The sequence below is a fragment of the Lynx canadensis genome, chromosome B1, assembly GCF_007474595.2.
Source record: "Lynx canadensis isolate LIC74 chromosome B1, mLynCan4.pri.v2, whole genome shotgun sequence".
NCBI lineage: Eukaryota > Metazoa > Chordata > Mammalia > Carnivora > Felidae > Lynx > Lynx canadensis.
Window position 1 is genome coordinate 117,039,591 of NC_044306.2, and position 18,956 is coordinate 117,058,546.

Sequence of the window (18,956 nt, forward strand, 5' to 3'; positions counted from 1 at the left end):
TTACTCAGTGCTCATCATGATAAATATACTCTTAATCCTTTTCCTCTGTTTTCATCTATCCTCCCACCTACCTCCCCTCTGGTAATTATCAGAGTTCAGTTCCCAGTTAATCTGATAGATAAGAAAAGCAGCTTTAATTCCCCTCTGGGAACCATCAGTCTGTTCTCTATACTAAGAGTCTGTTCTGTTTTGTTTTACTTGTCTCTTTTTTTCTTCATTTGTTTGGTTTCTTAAATTCTACATATGAGTGAAATCATGGTATTTGTCTTTCTCTGACTTGTTTCACATAGCATTGTATTCTCTAGATCCATCCACATTGTGGCAAATGGCAAGATTCCATTCTTTTTTATGGCTAAGTAATATTACATTGTGTATATATACACCACATTTTTGTTATCCATTCATTTATTGATGGACACTTGGGCTGCATCCATAATCTGGCTCTTATAAATAATACCGCAGTAAGATAGGGCTGCGTACATTTTTTTGAATTAGTGTTTTCATATTCTTTGGATAAATACCCAATACTGGGACTACTAAATCATATGGTACTTTTATTTTTAATTTTCTGAGAAACCTTCATGCTGTTTTCCACAGTGGCTGTACCAGTTTGCATTGCACCAACAGTGCACAAGAGTTCCTTTTTTCCACATCTTTGCCAACACTTGTTGTTTCTTCTGATTTTGATTTTAGCCATTCTGACTGTATGCAGTAATACCTCATTGTGGTTTTGCTTTGTATTTCCCTGATAACAGTGATATTGAGCATTTTTCTTGTGTCTCCGTTGGCCATCTGTATGTCTTCTTGAAGAAATGTCTGTTCATGTCTTCTCCCCAGTTTTCTAATTGGATTATTTTTTTTTTTTTGGTGTTGAATTGTATAAGTTCTTTTTTTAATTATTTTATTTTACTTAAATTCCAGGATAGTTAACATACAGGGTATATTAGTTTCAGGTGTACAATATAGTGATCCAAGATTTGTGTAAGTTCTTTATATGTTTTGGATACTAACCCTTTATCAGATAGATCATTTGCAAATATCTTCACCCATTCAATAGATTGTCTTTTATTTTTGTTGATTACTTCCTTCACTGTGCAGAGCTTTTTATTTTAATGTAGTGTCCCAATAGTTTATTTTGGCTTTTGTTTCCCTTGCCTCAGGAGACATATCTAGAAAGATGTGCTTCAGCCGATGTCACAGAAATTCCTGCCTATCTTCTCTTCTATAATTTTTATGGTTTCAGGTCTCACATTTAGGTCATTAATCTGGTTTTAGTTTATTTTTCTATATGGTGTGAGAAAGTGGTCCCGTTTCATCCTTTTGCATTTAGCTGTCCAGTTTTCCCAACATTTTTTTCCCATTTCATATTCTTGCCTCCTTTGTCAAAGACTAATGGGCCATGTAAGCATGAGTTTATTTCTGGGCTCTCTATTCTTTTTCACTGATATGTGTCTGTTTTTGTGCCAGTATCATATTGTTTTGATTACTACAGCTTTGTTACTACAAAAAAAAAAATGAAATCTTGAAATCTAGGATTATGACACCCCCTAGGTTTGTTCTTCTTTTTTCAGATTGTTTTGACTATTCAGGGTCTTTTGTAGCTCCATACAGATTTTAGGATTATTTGTTCTAGTTCTGTGAAAAATGCTGTAGGTATTTTGATAGGGATTGTAAAAATTTGTACTATAAATCCTTAGAGATGTGTGTACATTCTCCAAATTGTATATATACAAAAGAGTAATATGTGTGTGTGTGTGTATATATATATATATATAAATATATAAATATATATAAATATATAAATATAAATATAAATATATATATATATATATATATATATATATATATATAACATGTACAGGGAGAAGAGAGCAAGAGAGAGAGAACATGAGAATCTTCATTTTGAATCACTGCTTTATTTCACTTTTTAAGCTACTATCTTTCAGTATCTGTAATTCAGTTAATATTTAGTGTTTAAAGTATTTTTATCAAAACCTGTAAGGAAACATGTAAGGACAAAGTCACAAGCTTCTTAATATTCCAAGTTCCAAAACTGCATAACACATTTTTTAAAAAACTATCAGAGTTCAGTTCCCATTTAGTCTGATAGATAAGAAAAGCAGCATTAATTCATACAATTTTTTTGTGTTATAGATTGCGTAGATGACACTATAATAGTTCTGGCTGAAGAACATGGTTGTCTGGACATTATAAAGGTTTGGCATTAATCCGTTATTGAAAATTGATGTATTCTGTATACTTGGGATCTAATAGCAAACTATTTTAAAGCTATATGTATTCCTTTTCAGATAATTTGCTTTTTTATAGAGTGACAATCTAATGTAAATTAGTATAAAGTCCAAATAAAGACAATTTAGAAAAACTCAAAGTGCTCTAGAATAGTAAACATTTGAGTAAAATGTATTTTTTAAATGGGTCATTTTAAATAATTCTTTTCTCTTTTTATTTACCAGGACCTTCCTGAAAATGTGATAGATCTTTTGAAGAAGTGTCTCACCTTCCATCCTTCCAAGAGGTTGATAATATCATTAAGACTTTGAGATTATACTGAGGTCTTGAATATATAAATAGTTGTGGGTTTTTTCTTTCTTTTTCTTTTCTTTTTTCTTTTTTCTTTTTTTTTTTTTTTTTAAGAGAGAGAGAATGGGGAGGGAGAGAGAGAGAGGGAGAGAGATAGAGCAAATCTTAGGCAGGCTCCACACCCAGCACAGAGCCTGATGCAGGAGTCGATCTCATGAGTGTGAAATCATGACCTGAGCCAAAATCAAGAGTCGAACATTCAACCTACTGAGCCACCCAAATGCCCCTGATGTATAAGTAGTTGTGGTTTTTTATTAGTCAGTATACTAATGGATTAAATAAGAATATTTGCATACATATAGGAATACAAAATTGATATTAGTATCATAACTATTAGCTATGGCTCTAACGTATATTAATAAAAGGAGAAAAATTATTAGTTTAGATGATTATTAGTTTAGAATTTTAATTAAGATATTCAGTAAAGGAAGCACATAATAATCAAGATAAAAGTAAAAAATGGAGAAGCTCGTATATAATCTTTGATAGATCATAAGGTACAAAAAGCACAATATGGGGGAAAATTCAGCATTTACTTATAGTCACTTTTTATATAAAAGTATACATCAAGATTCCGCTAAGGAGAGTTTTATTATTATTTTCTTTACTTATGATGTATTTAAGACTTTTAACTATTCCTTTAACTTTTTAAAACATCCTCTTGAATGTGTGCCATTATTCTAGCAGATTTTTAATGACTTCATTCATAGTCTGTGTTTTAAATTTTTCTCAAGGCCAACTGCAGATGAATTAATGCAGGACAAGGTATTCAGTGAAGTGTCACCTTTATATACTCCCTTTACCAAACCTGCCAGTCTATTTTCATCTTCTCTAAGATGTGCTGATTTAACTCTGCCTGAGGATATCAGCCAGCTGTGTAAAGGTAATGATAGATAAGACAGAAAATAATATAAGCCTTATTTTTAAAGGAAGTATCCTTACTGTATTTTCAGTTTTATGTTTATCAAATATATATATATATATATATAATTATATATGTGTATATTATAGTTATATAACTGCTATTCACGTAGCATTTTTTTAAGTTTATTTATTTTCAGAGAGAGAGAGAAAATGAGTGGAGCAGGGGCAGAGAAAGAGGGAGACAGAGGATCTGAAGCGGGCTCCATGTTGAGAGCAGAGAGCCCAATGCAGGGCTCAAATTCATGAACCATGAGATCATGACCTGAGCTGAGGTCGGACACTTAACTGACTGGGCCACTCAGGCACCCCACCACCATATAAAATTCATACCAAATGGAGAGGCAGATAAACATTTATTTACTATTATTAATAAGGGTCAGTATGAACATAGTACAGTGGAATCATATCCTGCTTGAGACATCAAGAAAAGCTCTTCAGAAGAGGCAGCTATTTCCTCAAGATATTAAGGATGGGATAGTTTGTGTTAGTGACCCACACAAGTTGCCTTTTTTGGCCTGTATCCCTTTCCCACAGAACCTGATATATCTGATACATGTATGGAATATATATCCCATATATCTCTGATACAGAAGGTAAAAATTCCACTCTTCTTCTCAGAGTAACTGAATGTACATTCAATGTGTATATCCTCATTTCATCCTTTGTGCATTGTATAGTATGAATCTTCTAAATGGACTCATACTGTGTTCTTCAATTAGTATTTGTTGAGAATGTCAGCTATTATTGCCTGTTGCCTTTTAATAAAAACAGAAAGTGTGAGAGCTATCATTCTTTTCCATTTGCCATTAATAGATGTAAACAGTGATTACCTGGCAGAAAGATCTATTGAAGAAGTATATTACCTTTGGTGTTTAGCTGGAGGTGACTTGGAGAAGGAGCTTGTCAACAAGGAAATCATTCGATCCAAACCACCTATCTGCACACTTCCCAAGTAAGGAAAGAAAGCTTCTCTTGGAAATGAAAAAAATTTGATACTAACATTTTTTTTAATTTGGGATTTTTTTTGGTAGACATTCCAGCTAAGTAATTATGAAAGCAATTGGAAGTCAATACCTTGTTTTCTTGACTGGAGCTTCTAATTGCAGAATTCCCATTAATATTTTATTATTTTTAATAAGTACTATTTTTAAAAAAATAATTTGCCATATGATCTATTTGACATAACCCTATTATCATAGAATATCTTGCAATAATTGATGTTCAATAAATGAAAAATTTAGACATCAGAAAGAATAATAATATTCAAGGCTTAGATTCCACCTACATCTGCCTAAATAACCCAGAAAACCGCTGGAAGACTAGTAGAATGGACTCTCAGGAGCCAAGCATAGACAAGAGGCCCACAGAAGAGGGTAGGAAGGGCGGAGAGGCGGTGCATGCTACACGGACCGGCGGGAGGGAGCCGGGGCGGTGGAGAGGCAGCCCGCCAGGCAAGACGGAACCCCGAGTCTGGCTTGCAAAAGCAGAGGGGCCGGACTGGGTGAGTTCTGACAGCCAGCGGGACTTAACATCTGGAATATTATAAGTCAACAGCCTTGCTCAGAGAGCGGAAGGGAGAGGTGTTGAGCCCCAGAAGACAGAGCTCAGTTTGGCAGGGAACAAAGGCGCTGGGAAGCACCATCTCCCTCTCCCATACCCCAGCCAAAATCCCAGAGGGAACCAGTTACCGTCACCGACGTGCTTGCACCACACAAACACCCAACACTGGGCTCCTGTGGATCCATCCCTCCAATGGGTCAGCCTGCCTCCCTCCTGGTGCTTCAGGGCCCCTCCTACAGGGGACCACCATGGGCAAAGTGACCTAAGCCTGCCCCTCCCGCCCCTGTGCACCTTGCTGATCCACCCTGGCTAATAGGCCAGTTCCCATCAAAGCAGCACCACAAGCCTGGCAGTGTGCAAGTAGCCCAGACAGGGGCCACACCACTCCACAGTGAGTCCTGCCCCTGGGAGAGGGGAAGATAAGGTACACACCAGTCTGACTGTGGCCCCAGCGGTGGGTTGGGGACAGACATCAGGTCGGACTGCAGCCCCACCCATCAACAAAAGTTACTCCAGACAGCACAGGGGAATTGCCCTGCAGTTCTGCGCCACCCCAGGGACTATCCAAAATGACAAAACAGAAGAATTCTCCTCAAAAAAACTCCAGGAAGTAGAGACATCTAACGAATTGATCAAAAATGATTTAAGCAATATAACAGAACCTGAATTTACAATAATAGTCATAAAATTAATAGCTGGGCTTGATAAAAGTATAGAGGACAGCAAAGAATCTATTGCTACAGAGATCAAGGGATTAAGAAATAGTCATGAGAGCTAAAAAAATGTTATAAATGAGGTGCAAAATAAAAATGGAGGCAACCACGGCTCAGATTGAAGAGGCAGAGGAAAGAATAGGTTAATTAGAAGATAAAATTATGGAAAAAGAGGAAGCTGAGAAAAAGAGAGATAAAAAAATCCAGGAGTTTGAGGGGAGTATTAGAGAACTAAGTGATGCAATGAAATGGAACAATATCCGTATAATAGGAATTCCAAAAGAGGAAGAGAGAGAGAAAGGGGCTGAAGGTGTACTTGAACAAATCATAGATGAGAACTTCCCTGATCTGGGGAAGGAAAAAGGCATTGAAATCCAAGAGGCACAGAGAACTCCCTTCAGACGTAACTTGAATCCATCTTCTGCATGGCATATCATAGTGAAACTGGCAAGATACAAGGATAAAGAGAAAATTCTGAAAGCATCTGGGGATAAACACGCTCTAACGTATAAAGGGAGACCGATAAAACTAGTGACAGACCTATCTACTGAAACTTGGCAGGCCAGAAAGGAATGGCAGGAAATCTTCAATGTGATGAACAGAAAAAATATGCAGCCAGGAATCCTTTATCCAGCAAATCTGTCATTTAGAATAGGAGAGATAAAGGTCTTCCCAAACAAACAAAAACTGAAGGAATTCGTCACCACGAAACCAGCCCTACAAGAGAACCTCAGGGGGATCCTGTGAGACAAAGTACCAGAGACATCGCTACAAGCATGAAACCTACGGACATCACAATGACTCTAAACCCATATCTTTCTATAATAACACTGAATGTAAATGGACTAAATGCGCCAACCAAAAGACATAGGGTATCAGAATGGATAAAAAAACAAGACCCATCTATTTGCTGTCTACAAGAGACTCAGTTTAGACCTGAGGACACCTTAGGATTGAAAGTGAGGGGATGGAGAAATATCTATCATGCTACTGGAAGTCAAAAGAAAGCTGGAGTAGCCATACTTATATCAGACAAACTAGACTTTAAAGGCTGTAACAAGAGATGAAGAAGGGCATTATATAATAATTACAGGGTCTATCCATCAAGAAGAACTAACAATTATAAATGTCTATGCGCCAAATACGGGAGCCCCCAAATATATAAAACAATTACTCACAAACATAAGCAACCTTATTGATAAGAACGTGGTAATTGCAGGGGACTTTAACACCCCACTTACAGAAATGGATAGATCATCTAGATACACGGTCAATAAAGAAACAAGGGCCCTGAATGATACATTGGATCAGATGGACTTGACAGATATATTTAGAACTCTGCATCCCAAAGCAACAGAATATACTTTCTTCTCAAGTGCACATGGAACTTTCTCCAAGATAGATCACATACTGGGTCACAAAACAGCCCTTCATAAGTATACAAGAATTGAGATCATACCATGCATACTTTCAGACCACAATGCTATGAAGCTTGAAATCAACCACAGGAAAAAGTCTGGAAAACCTCCAAAAGCATGGAGGTTAAAGAACACCCTACTAAAGAATGAATGGGTCAACCAGGCAATTAGAGAAGAAATTAAAAAAATATATGGAAACAAACGAAAATGAAAATACAACAATCCAAACGCTTTGGGATGCAGCCAAGGCAGTCCTGAGAGGAAAATACATTGCAATCCAGGCCTATCTCAAGAAACAAGAAAAATCCCAAATACAAAATCTAACAGCACACCTAAAGGAAATAGAAGCAGAGCAGCAAAGACACCCCAAACCCAGCAGAAGAGGAGAAATAATAAAGATCAGAGCAGATATAAACAATATACAATCTAAAAAAACTGTAGAGCAGATCAATGAAACCAAGAGTTGGTTTTTTGAAAAAATAAACAAAATTGATAAACCTCTAGTCAGGCTTCTCAAAAAGAAAAGGGAGATGACCCAAATAGATAAAATCATGAATGGAAATGGAATTATTACAACCAATCCCTCAGAAATACAAGTAGTTATCAGGGAATACTATGAAAAATTATATGCCAACAAACTGGACAACCTGGAAGAAATGGACAAATTCCTAAACACCCACATACTTCCAAAACTCAAACAGGAAGAAATAAAAAACTTGAACAGACCCATAACTGGCAAAGAAATTGAATCAGTTATCAAAAATCTTCCAACAAATAAGAGTCCAGGACCAGATGGCTTCCCTGGGGAATTCTACCAGACATTTAAAGCAGAGATAATACCTATCCTTCTCAAGCTGTTCCAAAAAATAGAAAGGGAGGGAAAACTTCCAGACTCATTCTATGAAGCCAGAATTACTTTGATTCCTAAACCAGATACCCAGTAAAAAAAGGGAACTACAGGCCAATATCCTGATGAATATGGATGCAAAAATTCTCAATAAGATACTAGCAAATCGAATTCACCAGCATATGAAAAGAATTATTCACCATGATCAAGTGGGATTCATTCCTGGGCTGCAGGGCTGCTTCAACGTTCACAAATCAATCAATGTGATACATCCCATCAATAAAAGAGAAGATAAGAACCATATGATCCTGTCAATCGATGCAGAAAAAGCATTTGACAAAATTCAGCATGCTTTCTTAATAAAAGCCCTCATGAAAGTCGGGATAGGAGGAACATACTTAAACATCATAAAAGCCAGTTATGAAAAGCCCACAGCGAATATCATCCTCAATGGGGAAAAACTGAGAGCTTTCCCCCTGAGATCAGGAACATGACAGGGATGTCCACTCTCACCGCTGTTGTTTAACATAGTGTTGGAAGTGCTAGCATCATCAAACAGACAACAAAAGGAAATCAAAGGCATCAAAATTGGCAAAGATGAAGTCAAGGTTTCACTTTTTGCAGATGGCATGATACTATACATGGAAAACTCGATAGACTCCACCAAAAGTCTTCTAGAACTGATACATGATTTCAGCAAAGTCGCAGGATACAAAATCAATGTACAGAAATCAGTTGCATTCTTATACACTAATAATGAAGCAACAGAAAGACAAATAAAGAAACTGATCCCATTCACAATTGCACCAAGAAGCATAAAATACCTAGGAATAAACCTAACCGAAGATGTAAAAGATCTGTATGCTGAAAACTATAGAAAGCTTATGAAGGAAATTGAAGATATAAAGAAATGGAAAAACATTCTGTGCTCATGGGTTGGAAGAATAAATATTGTTAAAATGTCAATACCACCAAAGCTATCTACACATTCAATGCAATCCCAATCAAAATTGCACCAGCATTCTTCTCGAAGCTAGAACAAGCAATCCTAAAATTTGTATGGAACCATAAAAGACCCCGAATAGCCAAAGTAATTTTGAAGAAGACCAAAGCGGGAGGCATCACAATCCTAGACTTTAGCCTCTACTACAAAGCTGTAATCATCAAGACAGCATGGTATTGGCACAAAAACAGACACATAGACCAACGGAATAGAATGGAAACCCCAGAATTAGACTCACAAAAGTATGGCCAACTAATCTTTGACAAAGCAGGAAAGAATATCCAATGGAAAAAAGACAGTCTTTTTAACAAATGGTGCTGGGACAACTGGACAGCAACATGCTGAAGGATGAAACTACACCACTTTCTTACAGCATTCACAAAATAAACTCAAAATGGATGAAGGACCTAAGTGTGAGACAGGAAACCATCAAAACCCTAGAGGAGAAAACAGGAAGAAATCCCTCTGACCTCAGCGGCAGCAATTTCTTACTTGACACATCCCCAAAGGCAAGGGATTAAAAGCAAAAATGAACTATTGGGACCTCCTGAAGATAAAAAGCTTCTGCACAGCAAAGGAAACAGGCAACAAAACTAAAAGGCAACCGACAGAATGGGAAAAGATATTTGCAAATGACCTATCAGATAAAGGGCTAGTATCCAAAATCTATAAAGAACTCACCAAACTCTACACCCAAAAAACAAATAATCCAGTGAAAACATGGGCAGAAGACGTGAATAGACACTTTTCTAAAGAAGACATCCAGATGGCCAATAGGCACATGAAAAGATGCTCAACATCGCTCCTCATCAGGGAAATACAAATCAAAACCACACTCAGATAACCACCTCACACCAGTCAGAATGGCTAAAATGAACAAATCAGGAGGCTATTGATGCTGGAGAGGATATGGAGAAACGGAAACCCTCTTGCACTGTTGGTGGGAATGCAAACTGGTGCAGCTGATCTGGAAAACAATGTGGAAGTTCCTCAAAAAATTAAAAATAGGTCTACTCTATGACCCAGCAATAGCACTGCTAAGAATTTACCCAAGGGATACAGGAGTGCTGATGCATAGGGGCACTTGTACCCCAATGTTTATAGCAGCACTTTCAACAATAGCCAAATTATGAAAAGAGCCTAAATGTCCATCAACTGATGAACGGATAAAGAAATTGTGGTTTATTGGGATGAGCACTGGGTGTTGTATGGAAACCAATTTGTCAATAAATTTCATAAAAAAAAAAAAAAAAAGAAATTGTGGTTTATATACACAATGGAATACTATGTGGCAATGAGAAAGAATGAAATATGGCCTTTGTAGCAACGTGGATGGAACTGGAGAGTGTTATGCTAAGTGAAATAAGTCATACAGAGAAAGACAGATACCATATGTTTTCACTCATATGGGGACCTTGAGAAACTTAACAGAAGACCATGGGGCAGGGGAAGGAAAAAAAAAAAAAAAGATGTTAGAGAGGGAGGGAGCCAAAACATAAGAGACTCCTAAAAACTGAGAACAGAGGGTTGATGAGTGGTGGGAGGGAGGAGAGGGTGGGTGATGGGTATTGAGGAGGGCACCTGTTGGGATGAGCACTGGGTGTTGTATGCAAACCAATTTGACAATAAATTTCATATTTAAAAAAAATTATAAAAAAGAATAGTAATATTCAAGAGAGTTAATAAATATGAGTAACTTTTTTATTTCCAATTACATTTGTAAATGTAAATGTGCTCTATGGCTTTGTTGCTTGTCCTAGAAATCAGCATGGTGCTAAATCACTGTTGAGAAAACTGCAGAACTGCATAATATCTTGGACATCATCATATAAATTAGATTGAAAGTTAAATTAACAGTACAACTCTAAGAACCAAAGTTGTTACTGTTCCATTGCTCTTTATATTTATTCATAAAGATGTGAACCTCAATCTCCTGAGTTTACACCAGTGCTTTAAATTTTAATTTTACATTTTAGGACTAGATTTGTTCATTGTAGGTAACAAGGAAAATCACCTGCTGGTCATATTTTCTTCACATGTTAAATTTTTAGGTTATTTGAATAGATCACTGGTTCTCTACTTTTTCTCCCTCTTAAACTGATTTTTAAGTCAGTTATATTTCTCACACATTGAATTAAGCAGAACACCAGAATATAAGATGATGGAAATTCCAAGTATATGTAAATTCTCAAAATTAATTCTCTGAAATCCTAAAAAAATTTTATGCATTTATTTTTCACTATCCTTTTTCTTGAGAATTTACTATTGTGATGTTTCTTCTTTTATCATTTTTCACTCATATAAACTTCCTCAGTAGCACATATAAATAGTATCAAGAGAGTAATTTTAGCATTGAATCTGCATGAAGGAAGAGGATAAATCCTACTCTTGTGTTCCTAAAATGCTTTATATTTGTATACTATATTCAGACCAAGTCAACTTATATTTAAAAAGAATTGTTGGGTGAAATTTCAACCAGCAATTACATATTTTTAATTAACCCATTAAGTCTAAAATTTATTTATTTTTTTAATGAGGGATTGATAATTTAGAATAAATTTTATTTTGCAGAAGAAACAATAAATCAGATTTTGTGTGCTCATTAAGATAATGATCTTTTTAAATCTCCTTTCAGTTTTCTCTTTGAAGATGGTGAAAGCTTTGGGCAAGGTCGAGACAGAAGCTCACTGTTGGATGACACCACTGTGAAGTTGTCATTATGCCAGCTAAGGAATGTAAGAATGGTGTTTTGACAAATCTGCCTCAGATATTTTTTTAATGAAACCTTACACATGAACCCTTGAATGCCTCCCTAGTCTCATAAAATATGTCAGAATTTCTTCAAGGTATGTGCCCTGGAGTGACATTGTTGGGAAATAGGATCTATGCATCATCACCTTTATGTATGTTGTCCGATCATTCACAAAAGTAGTTGTATCTGTTTATCTTTTTACCATCATTGAATAAGATTTCTCATTTTCCATATACATGATAATACATGGTATTATCAAATATTTAAAAAATTATTGCTCTAGGCGTGCCTGGGTGGCTCAGTTGGTTAAGCATATGAAATTTGATTTCAGCTCAGGTCATGATCTCACAGTTCATGAGATTGAGCCCCATATCGGTCTCTGCACTGACAGAGACAGAGCCTGCTTGGGATTCCCTCTCTGTCCCACCCTCCCCCACCACATACACACACCTCTCTCAAAGTAAACAAACATTTTTTTAAAATTGTTGTTCTAAAAGGTGTAGAATAGTAAATTTCTATAATACTAATTTTAATTCCCTGATTTTAATGCACTTATGAGTCTCTTCATATTTCTTAGCATCCTGCTTACCTCTTCTGTACTACATTACTAGTTCATATCTTTTGTCAATTTTTTTACTGAGTGATTTCTTATTGATTTGAGGACTTTGAAATATATATTCCAAATATGGAGTTTTTGTTGGCTATATGTAGTGCATATATCTTCAAATCTGTGGCTCTTCCTTTACCTTTTGATGGTGTCCTTTATATGATATTCCTAGGTGTAGATTTTCTTTTGGTATTTATCCTGCTTGATGTTCTAAGTTTCCTGGATCTTTGTTATTTGATGTCTTTAATTTTGAAAACTTCTGTCATTATTATTTCAAATATTTCTTCTGTTTCTTTCTTTCTCCTTCTTCTGATGTTTCTATAACACCTAGGTTACATCTTTTGATTCTTTATTAGAATTTTTACCTCTATGCTTATATTACCCACCTGTTCTTACATGTTGTCCACTTTTTTCCATAGAGCCCTTAGCATATTAATCATAGTTATTTTAAATTTTTGGCCTGATAATTCCAAACTCTCTGCCATAGCTGAAGCTGGTTCTGAAGCTTGCTTTATTTCTTCAGAGTGTCTTTTTCACATTTTAGCATGCCCTGCAATTTTTTGTTGAAACCTTGACATAATTTTCCAGTAAAAGAAACTGTGGTATATAGGCATTAGCTCAAGATGTCATGTTTATCTAGCTGTTTATTATTTGTGTAGCTTTTTTGTCAGAATCTAAAATTTCCTCAGCTACCCTTGTTCTTGTTCCACTTGGTGTCTTTGGGTTTCCCTAGAGACTTTTTAAAATGGGGTCTGAGGCCTTTTCTTTCAGCTGGAATTCCCTTTTACATAGGAGCTCTATTGAAGGGAAGGGAAGGGAAGGGAAAGAGTTCTATAATCCTATGATTAGGTCTCAGCTTTTTAGTGAACCTGTGTCTCTGGCCATGACCTTCGCATACACTTCTCAGCTTCCTTCCTTACCCTATTAGGAGAGACAAGATGGCTAAAGGGAGTTAGAATTGGGTATTCTTCCCCACGTCAATGACTGGAGATGGCTAAAGTTGGATATACCCAACGACCACAGTTTTTTCTTTACTTGAATATAGCAGGGTCTCCTCTAGTCTGGCTCCCTGTTAATCAGGTGCCCAAGTCTTTGTCCCATTGTGCTCTAAAACCCCAGGCCACAATTATCAATACACTTTATTGATAGCTTATAATTTTTCTCTCTAAGCCCAGCTTTGGGTCTATCACTGCATTTTTCTTACATTTTTAGGCTTTTCCTGTCATTTAGTATTTTAGAAATTATATAGTAGGAGAGAATTAGAATCTCTTATTTTCCGTGATGCAAGGAATAGAAAATTTAAATATATAATTACTACTACTTGATACACTAAACTTATCATCTCTTTAAAGAAGAATGTATAGAGTGGGTTAAGTAAATAGCAGTACAAAGCAACAAACAATAAACTACATCCAAATGTATGTTTTCAACTGACTTGATTTTACTCTTAATTTGTTTATTTTTTTAAGGTTTTTATTTAAATTCTAGTTTGTTAACATATACTGTAATACTGGTTTCAAGAGTAGAATTTCATGATTCATCACTTACATATAACGCCCAGTGCTCGTCATCACAAGTGCTTCCTTAATGCCCATCACCCATCTAGCCCATCTCCCCATCCACCTCACTCTACCAACCCTGTTTGGGGGTCATTAAAAGTCTCTTATGGTTTGCTTCTCTCTTTCTTTTTTTTCCCCTTCCCACATGTTCTTCTGCTTTGTTTCTTAAATTCTACATATGAATGAAATCATATGGTATTTGTCTTTCTCTGATGGACTTATTTCACTAAGCATAATGCACTCTAGCTGCATCCAGGCATTGCAAATGGCGAGATTTCATTCTTTTTAATGGTTGAGTAATATTCCATTGTATATATTGTTTCTTTAATTTAAATATAACCCAAAGTAGGGGCACCTGGATGGCTCAGTCTGACTTCGACTCAGATCATGATCTCACAGTTTGTGAGTTCAAGCCCCACATCAGGCTCTGTGCTGACAGCTCCGAGCCTGAAGCCTGCTTCAGATTCTATGTCTCCCTCGCTCTCTGCCCCTCCCTGGCTCATGCGCTGTCTCTCTCTCAAAAAATAAATAAACATTAAAAAAAGTTTTTAAAAAGATTTGAATATAACCCAAACTATGTAAACATAAGTTAAATGAATAAAAGATTTCAATTTTACTTTCTCAATTGCCTTATATTTCCACTTTTGAAATTTAAAATACTTTTTTTCTGTAATTATTAATAAAAACGAGAGAGAGAGGGAGAGAGAGAAAGCTACTTTTGGGTTGAGCTTCCAGGTGTCCACGAGGTTCTCTGAGTTCTCTCCCAAGTGTATATGCAATTCAAAATGTCACACCCATCCCCCAAAACTAAGCCCTCCAACCCCCAGCAACCCCTGAGTCTTCTTTGACGTGGACATTGGAGGGCAGTGAGTTGGTTGAATTGTCTTAGAATTGTTTGCAGATGTTGTACCCAAAACTGTAGAAAATTTTTGTGCATTGTGTAGAGGAGAAAAAGGCATTGGACTCACCACTGGAAACCTCTCCATTTCAAGGATGCCCTTTTCATCGAATTATTAAGAAATTTATGATTCAGGGTAGAGACTTCTCAAAACAAAATGGGACAGGTGGAGAAAATATTGATGGGACAGGTGGAGGATGAAAATTTCTCTTACAAGCTTAATCAGGAAGGTTTATTGAGCATGGCAAATGTGGCTGAACTTAAGAAAGCTCAGGAGACAGCACCAGAAGATAAAGTCATCCAGGCAGAATTGCTGAAAGTCAGACAAGATAAAGGCACAGAAAGATAAAGAGAAGACAGCATAGGGGCACCTAGGTGGCTCAGTTGGTTGACTGTCTGACTTCAGCTCAGGTCATGATCTCTCCGTTTGTGAGTCTGAGCCCCACGTCAGGCTCTGCACTGACATCTCAGAGCTGGAGCCTGCTTCGGATTCGGTGTCTTTCTTTCTGTCTCTGTCCTTCCCCACTTGTGCTCTATCAAAAGTAAATAAATAAACATTAAAATTAAAAAAAAAGAAGACAGCATATGCAAAAATGTTTGCCTAATAGTAAATTGTTTTACTTAAATATGCACTGATTGTATAAAGACAATAAAAAAAATGTAAAGGTTTTTGTCACATCTCTGATGTGTTTCTTTGATACTTCCATTTCCCATTGTTCACAGTTTAGGGATACTGAAAAGGGTTCACTCCAAATAAAATAGTGTTACAAAAAAAGTTATTTATGTTTCTGATTTTTAAAATAATATGGAGACCAAATAACAATTTTTACCTTAGACTTTTCTGTATTTTTCTCTTAAGTACAAATTTTTGGTACCAAAAAAAGCAGAAGAGACACTTAAAATCTATGATTTTTAGGACAGTATAATCCAAACTTTAAAATAATGTGCATATTAATAATGCAGCCAAATTTGGGAAAATCTTATTCTTCTACTTAGTATCAAAATCCATGAAAGAGATACCTAAAATTTAGAGGCAAAATGGGATAAAATCTATGGCACATCAGAACTGAGAGAAAAGCCAGGCATAAATTCCTTGTTTGCCAGGTTCTTAGTTGTGGGTAAAAGATTTTTCTTTGGCTTTAAAAAATTCTGAGAATAACTCACATGGGTGAGTGCACAATAACGCTAATCAATGGAAGATCAATGCTGCCTACACACAGAGCTTGAACTTCTGTGTCAGTCCCCACAGGAACAGGTACTCGGCCCTCAAGTTGGACATTGGACTAAAGAACAGAGCAGCAGGCAAGACAGCATTAACTTTAATCACCCTACTTAGGATGTGTCTAAGATTTTACTTTACTACTGCCTGCCTTCTTATGTTTTTAAAGAATATCTACAATCCTGGCAATATTATTATTTGGAATAACAGTTATTATAATAAGTTTGTGAAAAAAATAAGAAAATTGAATTTTGCCAGTTGATTTACCAGCTATTTTAATCATGCACATTCAAAGTATGATGTAAGAAATTCTTTTGAATCCTTTTTATTAGCACCTTTTGTCTTAGTTTGTGTCAATGTCAAAGCAAAAATAAATCTGACTTCAGTTTTAAATTAAGGGGTATGTGTTAAAAGGTACCTTTTTTTTACATAATATTCATATGATTTAAAAATGTCTCCATTTATTCAGTTTTATACTAATGTTAGTAATTCTGCATTGTGTTTGGAAAACTGTCATAATCAGTGTCTAACACTTATAAGAAATTCCCAAGGTAAAAAATCAAAAACAAAGAATATTCTTCACAGCTAAACTCACTAGAGGCTTGGTATAGTTGCATGTTTATGATAGGAATGAATTTTAGATTGTTTTATAGTTTTTTGGTATCTTCATAAATATCTAACTTTTACATATTTTTTAAAAATAAAGAATAGTGTTTCTGTCTCAGATCTTAAATATCATAAATATTTTCTCTTTAAATTCAGAGATTAAAAGATGTTGGTGGAGAAGCATTTTACCCACTACTTGAAGATGAGTGAGTATATATATATATATATTCTTTTACCATTATTTTTCTTTTCTGTTTATATTAAATTGATAAGAAGCTTGCACATTTTCTTTGAAAATTATTTCCTAAATAGAGTACAAAAATGTGGTGTTTTGTTTTTTTTAATTTTATAACTTTGGTCAGTTTTTCTGCTTTTGTTTCTCTTTTATAGCCAGTCTAATTTACCTCATTCAAACAGCAATAATGAGTTGTCTGCAGCTGCCACTCTCCCTTTAATCATCAGAGAGAGGGACACAGAGTACCAACTAAACAGAATCATTCTCTTTGACAGGCTGCTAAAGGTAGGGATTCAAAAGTGTAAAGAGCCTATATACAATCTTTATTTTTTATTTCATTAATAATTCTTAGGGAATCTCAAGGTCATGAGAACACTAATTTTTATGACCTATCTTATATGCTTAACTTTAATACTAAAAATGACTCATGTTCATAGTAAATAAAATTAAAAAGTAAAACAAGATGAAGGCATCTATGCAAAACCATAGACAAAAGATTAATTATTATCCTTGCTATTTAAAGAACACTTAAAAATAAACAGGAAAAAGGACGATCATTGGAACAGAGAAATGGGTAAAAAAAACATAATAGAAATACAACTAGTCAATAAGTCTATTCAAAATATGTATCCTCACCAGGAATGAGGATTTTTCATATTGAATTATCAAAGTGAGCAAATGTATATTGAGATTGGAACTCTCATTCTTTTGGAGTGTTAAGTTGGTTGAAACATTCTATAAATCTATTTTAAATTATGTATTAAGAGCCTCAACAACATCCATACCCTGTGTCCTATTAATTCTCTTCTAGAAATGCCTCCTAAAGCACAAATTTATAAAGACAAATTTATATGTAAGCTTATAGAAGTAACCTTAATAATAACTTTTATTTATTGAATACTTTCTGTATCACTTGATATTTTACAAAGTGCCTTATGTGTTATTTAACCCATATAAGACTGGTAATATTATTCTCCATAAGAGTCATTCATAATTCTTCCAGAGCACAAAACAGAGAGGAATGATTAAAAACAGGAGATTCAGCTCCTCTCTTTGACTGTATTATATAAGGTCTACATAGGATAGGGAACTATTCCATTACTAACTTATATGTATTATTAATACCAGGCAAAATAATTTCAGATACTTGGAAATTTATTTCAGGTCACTTTTAACTCTGTCATTGTTTAGATTAAAAGATGGCACTTGGCTACTTGAGATTTTTTTCATATCTTTTTTTATCTATAGGCTTATCCATATAAAAAAAATCAAATCTGGAAGGAAGCACGAGTTGACATTCCTCCTCTTATGAGAGGTTTAACCTGGGCTGCTCTTCTGGGAGTTGAGGTAAGAAAGAAAAGAGGTTAGAGGTTGATTAATAATATTAAGAAAGAAGGAAGAAGGAAAGTGCTTTCTGAATAACTATTTTCCATGTTGTTAAAAAATTACATGGTAAAATTTGAGTGTTAAGATTATTTGACAATTTTTAGTGAAAGGAATAGAGGAAAAGAATAGACTAGATAGAATAGAAAAATATGATTGAAGTCTTGTTAGATTTATGCTATTTAATATTTCATTTAATAGAGGTCAAATCAGAATATTTAAAATATATATCAGTTATATTGTCCTTTTGAATATGTTCATTTACAAATAGGATTGCCTATTTATAGGTGGTTCTAAGATGGGAGAAATCTTCCACTCCAATTTGAACCTTGTCAAAAATCATTAATATAATTTAGTGCCTTTTAGTACATGCTGCCGAGAGAAATAGCTACTTTGTCTTCTATAATACCTTATCTGTGGCAGTGAGAAAAAGAGAGGTGTCACATTATTAGGGTGACTTGTGGTACTAATAGAGACTTTGTTGACAGTAGTCTTGATAATGGGCCAAATCATTGCCAAATTTTTTCATTTCCTGTCAATTTCTTTGTCATCCTGCTTTCCTAGATTCTGTTAAAGATATCTTATGGATATTCATCACCTATTTTTTGGTGTGTGAGTTCTCCCAAGTATA

General features: G+C 35.2%; 1 protein-coding gene across 3 annotated transcripts in view; it reads left to right on the forward strand.

Moving 5' to 3' along the window:
* Window positions 1-18,956, forward strand: part of TBCK (TBC1 domain containing kinase) — a 231,502-nt gene that overhangs the window by 82,634 nt on the left and 129,912 nt on the right. For all 3 annotated transcript variants that reach the window (XM_030313307.2, XM_030313304.1, XM_032592924.1), the window contains exons 8-15: window positions 2,155-2,216; window positions 2,475-2,536; window positions 3,336-3,484; window positions 4,339-4,477; window positions 11,702-11,801; window positions 16,864-16,913; window positions 17,098-17,227; window positions 18,191-18,289. In XM_030313307.2, the coding sequence (XP_030169167.1) occupies window positions 2,155-2,216; window positions 2,475-2,536; window positions 3,336-3,484; window positions 4,339-4,477; window positions 11,702-11,801; window positions 16,864-16,913; window positions 17,098-17,227; window positions 18,191-18,289 (791 nt within the window). The remainder of the gene's footprint in view (window positions 1-2,154; window positions 2,217-2,474; window positions 2,537-3,335; window positions 3,485-4,338; window positions 4,478-11,701; window positions 11,802-16,863; window positions 16,914-17,097; window positions 17,228-18,190; window positions 18,290-18,956) is intronic.